This window comes from Nicotiana sylvestris, chromosome 3 (genome assembly GCF_000393655.2).
Source record: "Nicotiana sylvestris chromosome 3, ASM39365v2, whole genome shotgun sequence".
Taxonomy (NCBI): Eukaryota; Viridiplantae; Streptophyta; class Magnoliopsida; order Solanales; family Solanaceae; genus Nicotiana; species Nicotiana sylvestris.
The window spans coordinates 158,901,788-158,909,242 of record NC_091059.1 but is presented as its reverse complement, the minus strand read 5'-3'; the positions used below and the strand labels follow the sequence as shown (position 1 = coordinate 158,909,242).

The following is a 7,455-nucleotide window of genomic DNA, read 5'->3' as shown; positions in this document are numbered from 1 at the left end:
GATATGATAACCATGTAACAAGCATGCAATTTACAAATTTAAGAAACAAAGTTGGTTCCATATATTTATTTACTTACGTAACACACTATATACAGATAAATGACAACCCACCAGGACAAGATAAAGTCTAGTAAAGCGAAGCATATCCTGCTTTTCATCAGCCATTGCAGCAAATTGATCTTCTCATGAAATAGAGCCACAACTCCATGTCCCAAACTCTATTATTGATGCCAAATGGCAACCATTAATTGGTCCCTCAATCATTTCTGGTTTTGTTTTTTTTGCCGATGAAGAGTTCATTTTGTAGAGAAATACATTAAAATCAAACCCCTCCAAAAAATTAAAGCATGAGTTGTAAGCCTTAGTGCCCCTAAGGATTGGGTAATGACATAATAAAAGAGAGTATTGGGGCCCTTGAAATTGATATTGCCCATTGCACCTCTTCAGAGTGCTCTTTTGCTAATTTTTAAATAAAATATTTGTTCAAATTAACAATAGAGAACCAAAGATCTTTTACTGTAGCACCTACTTTCCCACCCCTTGCCCTATATAAATACATCAACCGAGGCTTTCTCATTTCACTGTCAAGTAAAACTTGCTAGTCTTTTGCAACTCTTAGCACCTCTTTGTAAGCGAGCAATTGAGAGAGTGCTATACATTTGAAATTCTTTGGTTAGAAATACAAAAAAGAGAATATGGCTGGTTTTTCTACAGATCACTGGGCTTTTGCTTTTGGTGTCCTTGGTAAATATAGCCTCTTTTTCCTTCTTGCTTCTTCTTGTGACGGACATATTGTTTTTTCTTACTTCTGATCATTTTCACAGTTCAAATAATTCGTCATAGTATTCTTCAAGAGAAGAATATTAGTGAACCCAGTGCACATGTAATGTATAGTAATAATGAATCATATTATCGGTCCTTTCGTAAATATGAGCACATCCACAAGTAGTGAATGTGATAGTCACTAAGTCGTAGTAGCATATTCTTTTAGTTATTTACGTAGCGATTGTTTAAGCAAGTATAGTAATTTACATGCACCTTTCTCCTAAATCATTTCCTTAATTTGTGAAATATGGTCAGAAATTTGTATTTTAAACTCATCGTGTTTTTCTTTTTTCCTTTTGAAACTTGCAGGTAACATCGTCTCCTTCATTGTATTCCTTTCTCCAATGTGAGTTTCCACTTGCTTTCTTTTTTATTTTAATATGGTAACTTTTTTTTGGCTTTTAATTTAACACTATATTTTCACATTTTTGTCAGGCCCACGTTTTACAAAATTTACAAGAAGAAATCAGCTGAAGGTTATCAATCAATTCCATACGTGATTGCTCTATTCAGTTCCATGCTTTGGATATACTATGCATTTCTCAAGACCAACACTACCCTTCTCATCACTATAAACTCCTTTGGGGTCTTCATTGAAACTATCTACGTTGGTTTCTATCTGTTCTACGCACCAAAGAAAGCCAGGGTAAATTTTTCAGCGAATCAAGTACAGTTTTTCTTTTTCTCTTTTATGGAGTTTTTGTATAAGTTTAATCCTCACAATTTATTTGATGCAGGTCCAAACTGTGAAGATGCTCCTATTGTCAGTGGTGGGTGGCTTTGGTGCTATAGTTCTCGTTACCCAATTTCTATTCAAAGGTGCAGTTCGAGGGCAAGTAGTTGGATGGATTTGCCTTGTATTTTCCTTATGTGTGTTCGTAGCACCCTTAGGCATTGTGGTGAGCTTTTACATACAAATATTTCAAACATGGTCGTCTTCTCTAAAAAAAATTTCATCCGTGAAGAATATAATGCTGATAATTTTTCTCATTTTATGCAGAGAAAAGTAATAAAAACAAAGAGTGTGGAATACATGCCATTACTCCTATCAGTGTTTCTCACGTTAAGTGCAGTGATGTGGTTCTTCTATGGTCTTCTACTTAAGGACATCAACATAGCTGTAAGTTCTTCAATTGCATGTATCCATGTACGTAAAATTTCTTTCATCTTATCAATGTAAGTCTAATTACGTTATCTTTTGTAGGCTCCAAACGTATTGGGATTCATCTTTGGTATTCTCCAAATAGTTCTCTACGTAATATACAGCAAAAAAGAGAACGCAATCCTAAAGGAGCAGAAACTTCCAGAGATACAAAAGCAAGCAGTCATTTTGTTGGACGAGAACATGAACAACAACAAGAAGCTTCCAGAACTAACACAAGAACAGATTATTGACATTGTGAAACTTGGTTTAATGGTTTGCTCAGATAAAGCTCACGTAGCGTCGTGTCCACATGATAATACATGTGCAGCCAAAGCTCATGAGAACACGCCGCCCAAGCTACAAACTGTGGAAGCTGCTTAACTGTGGAAGCTGCTTAAGACAAATTAGAACTTCGAGTTTGGAATTGGCATTGATTTCAGTGCACTATTGCACAAATTCTTGCCATTCCTTTGTTTTACTCTTTCCTAATCCTAAAGTGTGTTTATACACAAGTTAATGAGTTAGATCTTCATTAGCTCATGTTTCACCTTAGCTTTTTCTTGTACTCAGATAGATAAAAATGGGTGTTGATACATAGAGAGGCTAGCTGTGTGTTGGATTTTCTTTTGTAGCAATAAAAGCAACTTTTTCTCCAAAGTTCATTGAGTTAAATTTTCTATTTTGATTTATAAAATAGTTAGCCTTTCCTACGGCTAACTATTCTACTAGTGTATGGCTTCCATGCAAGATGTGTGAAAGTATATATGCAACGAACAGAACTCATTTCAACTAAAGTAATCTCAAGCAGCAAGCCTTAGAGCACAAGAAGTTATCTTTTGGTTTGAAGTTCCCACCGCAAAACATATTCGCTTGTAAATTGGTCCATAAAAATATGATGCGACTAACTTGTTCAATTCAAGTATGACAGGAGTAGAGCATATTTTCGTTAGCCGGACAACTTTAACATAACTCAATTCAGTCTATCTAGAAGTTTGGCCAATTTGTGCGACCTATATACATAATACAAATTGATCAATAAGAAAAATTGTCAAAACAAAAAATAATAGTGTCTTTTAGATCTGGTTGGCTTGATATAAATAAAAGAAAAGTCTTTTTTTTTTAATTTCATCAAATAATAAAAGAACAACTAAATAAATTAAGAATGATACTCCCTCTGTTCCAGTTTATGTGAATCTATTTCCTTTTTGGTCCGTTCCAAAAAGAATGAATCCTTTCTAAATTTGGCAACAATTTAGCTTAAAGTTATAATTCTACCCTTAATGAGAAGCTTTACAACCACATAAATACTCTGGGGCCTTTTTTAAGACCACAAATTTCAAAAGTCTTCATTTTTTCTTAAACTTCATGCTCAATCAAATAGATTCACATAAATTGGAACGGAGAGAGTATTTAATTAGTTTTGATGGTTGATAATAGCCCATTATTTAGCCCAAATTGACATGCTCGGCATCTTGGCCCAAGCAAAATTTGAAGACCCAACCCAGTTATCGATTCAAATGCAATCTCCTGGACACTAATATATGGAGAAAATTGTTAAATCAACCACTACATTGGAATAGGATTATTATAGCATGTTTGGCCAAGCTGCAAAAATCAGCTTATTTTGAGAAGAGCTTTTTCCCAAAAACATTTTTTTCAAAAGTACTTTTGGTGAGAAGTAGTTTGTGTTTGGCTAATTTATTTGAAAAGCACTTCTGAGTAGCAGTGTTTGGCCAAGCTTTTAAAAATTACTTCTAAGTGTATTTTTCTCAAAAGTGTTTCAAAAAAGTGCTTTTGAAGAGAAGCTACTTTTTTCTGCTTCTCCAAAATTGCTTATGCTTCTACTCAAATGCACTTTTTTCCTCTAAAAGCTTGACCAAATACTTCAACTTTGAAAAAAAGTATTTTTGACTTGGAGAAGCTTGGCCAAACAGGCTATTAGAAGGTATATGCTTAAAAACTTTTATGGGCGTCTTTTTTGATCGCTTCCATTTAACTTGTACTCACTTTTAATAAAAGTTATTAGCATCCAATATTTAGGTAACTTCATATACACTTTCTTCTCTGGTGCTGCTGCTTCTTTTCTCTTCTTTTGCTTCTTCTCTGGTGCTGGGTTGTTTCCTTCTTTTTTTTTTTGCCATTGCTTCTTTGCTACTTCTTCATGAACCTCTAGAGAGATAGAAAAATGTTAGTGTATTGGTGGAAAAAGGCACGGCACATGGACTATCATCAAGGTGACAAGGCAAGACACGTGGACCATCAATATTGAAACAGGTGGAATTCTTAATTAGACGAGTTAAAGAATTCGAGAAAGCACGGGAGGAACACCCCTGGGTTTACTCTAAGAGAGGAACCAGATCTGAGAGCTGTAAAAGAAAAAATAGGAGCGGAATGGATAAAGACCATTAAGGAGAGAAGATGCACGGACTTATCATAAATAAGGAAGGCAAATCGACATTAATCACAGTTATGGGAAATCTTCAGCCATAAATACTTTCGTTACAATTATATATGATAACGGGTAATCAAGGCAATTAATGTCATTAACAAGCTCGAATTAAGTAAGAAAACCGTTATAATTGTGTACTTCTATATAAGGACTTCGTCCTCATTTGTAATGGCATCTGTTATTATTAAATTATATGCAATCATTCTTTACTTTATTCATAAGGTTCTAACCGCAATTCTGGAGTTATTATCAATCTACACCGTATTTTCTTTCATTGCCAATTATTTTCATTATTTGTTTTATTCTTCAAATTATTGAGAAAGTGAAGTAAATCTTGATTATCAGTAACCGGATTTTCTCTTGATATTTACTTTGACCAAGAAATATATTTTTGGGTAAATAGTTAGATTTGATCTTGAAGTTACATTAAAAAGTTACAAGAACTTCAGATCTCGATTCTGAAGTTGCATTTAAGAACTTTAGATCCTGATTCTGAAGTTGCATTTAAAACATTGAAGAACTTCAGATCACAATTCTGAAATTGCATTGAAGAGGTAGAAGAACTTCAGATCCGATTCTGAAGTTGCATTGAGGAGAAGAGTTTCGGATCCGATTCTGAAAATTAAATTTGTAAAATCTGAAATGATAAAATGCGAATTCTGATACGTATTCCGGAATGGGTAAATTTTGCAAATTTTTATGCCATACGACTCTGACTTCAATGATAACCCAAAAATCGGTATATCTGCACTTCCTTCGGTATATGCTCATGTTAAGGAGTACAGAAAATACTTGTAAAAGGGAATTACCTGCATATATTTCCAATGTAACGTGTAAACAAATTAGCACATCATTTCAAATTTAGATAAATGAGGAGGTAATATTTTGATTTCCTGCAATATACACATGTATTTAACGTTTTGATATTGTAGTAGTAATAAACAATTAGTGATGTACGATTGTACGCCAAACCCCTCACTACCTGGTGGATTCTAATGTAATAAAGAAGTTGGGCAAATGATGAGCTTATCATTGACAGAGGCCCACAACCAAATTAGGCACTTACAGACCAATTCCCCCCCCCCCCCTACCCAAAAAATAAATAAAAATAAAAGATAGTGTGTAAATAATTAGTGATAGCTACCTCTGTTATATTGTTCACTTGTTTTATTAAGCAAACATACCTGTCGGCTTATCTAGTCTTCCGTGTCCAAGCTTTTCAATTTTTAAATTTTTCTTTTGATTTAAAATACAGTTTAAGAAAACTTTGCACTATTATTGTTTTAGTTTAACCTGTAGTAACAGACAAGTTACCATTTTACAAAGTTAACTATCAGTTAATTCTAACAAAATTTTATTTATAATTACTTTATAAATAACCTGATTGTAAATATATTTTCTATACCACATGAAATAACTTATGCTATTTAAAATATTGCAATACAAATAGTAGGTTTGCAAGACATCTTAAGTGAATTACAAATGGGAATTGCATGCGGTTGCGTTTGGTTCATTGGTAGCAATAATTAATGCAATTAAAGTCGCATGCATGGTTGTTCTCTGGTGACGTAAATGGTTGTTCCATAGGCTTTTATTTCCATGCTTTATGAGCAAAAACATAAAAGGACGAATATTTAATTCTCTTTTTGTAGCCCACGCCTCTTTTATGATTTCTTTAAATGTCGTTAGCGCGTACGCACCGCAAGCAGGCTTGGATGAAAATATTACAAGGGGTTTTTGGGAGGGGTTGGATGAGATTGTTCGTAGTATACCGCCTTCTGAGAGGTTATTCATAGGAGGAGATTTCAATGGTCATATTGGGTCATCTGCAGATGGGTACACTGAGGTGCATGACGGCTTTGGTTTCGGGGAGCGGAACGGAGGGGGCATTTCGCTGTTGGAATTCGCCAAGGCTTTCGATCTAGTCATTGCGAACTCAAGTTTTACGAAGCGGGATGAGCATTTGGTTACTTACCAAAGTTCGGTGGCGAAGACTCAGATTGACTATCTCCTCCTCAGGAGATGCGACAGAAGGTTGTGCGAGGACTGCAAGGTTATCCCAGGTGAGACCCTCTCAACGCAGCATAGGCTTTTGGTGATGGACATTTGTATTAGGATAAGGAGGAAGAAGAGGTCAGTACAAGGACGCCCCAGGATTAGGTGGGGCGCCTTAACTAAGGATAAAGCTAAGGAGTTGGAAGGAAGGTTATCGGCAATGGGAGCTTGGAGAAGTAGTGGGGACGCAAACACAATGTGGTCGACGACGGCGGACTGTATAAGAAAGGCGGCGAGAGAGGTGTTAGGGATATCTACGGGCCACAATGGTGGCCACAAAGGAGATTGGTGGTGGAATGCAGTTGTCCAAGGTAAAGTGGAAGCAAAGAAGGCGGCTTACCTGCGGTTAGTAGGGAGCACTGACGAGGAGGAGAAGAGAGCGAACAGTGAAAGGTATAAGGTAGCTAGGAAGGAGGCGAATATGGCAGTGACAGAGGCTAAGACGATAGCTTTTGCTCATCTGTATGAGGAACTAAGGAACAAAGGTGGGGAGAAGAAGTTATTCCGACTCGCTAAGGCGAGAGAGAGGACAACTCGGGATCTGGACCAAGTGAGGTGCATAAAAGATGATGACGACAAAGTTTTGATGGGAGATGACCAGATTAAGAGGAGGTGGCAGACCTACTTTCATAAACTTCTAAGTGAAGAAGGGGATCAGGATATTATACTTGGGGAATCGAGGAATGCCGACAGTCACCATGAATTAAGTAATTGTAGGGACATTGAGATCGATGAAGTCATGGAGGCAATGCGTAAGATGAGAAGGGGCAGAGCTACCGGGCCAGACAAAATTTCGGTTGAACTTTGGAGGTGTGTGGGTCAAGCAGGCTTGGAATGGCTTACTGCATTGTTTAGTGTTATATTCAAGACTAATAGAATGCCTGAAGAGTGGAGGTGGAGTACAATGGTCCCGTTGTATAAGAACAAAGGTGATGTCCAGAGCTGTAACAACTATAGGGGCATCAAATTACTAAGTCATACC

General features: G+C 36.3%; 1 protein-coding gene across 1 annotated transcript; it reads left to right on the top strand.

Annotated features, from left to right (window-relative positions):
* Nucleotides 1-586: 586 nt before the first annotated feature.
* Nucleotides 587-2,626, top strand: LOC104214374 (bidirectional sugar transporter SWEET10-like). The gene is made up of 6 exons (XM_009764033.2): nt 587-744; nt 1,135-1,171; nt 1,261-1,471; nt 1,563-1,724; nt 1,826-1,945; nt 2,030-2,626. The coding sequence occupies exons 1-6, from the start codon at nt 696-698 to the stop codon at nt 2,348-2,350; spliced, it is 900 nt and encodes a 299-aa protein (XP_009762335.1). The 5' UTR covers nt 587-695; the 3' UTR covers nt 2,351-2,626.
* The last annotated feature ends 4,829 nt before the right edge of the window (nt 2,627-7,455 follow it).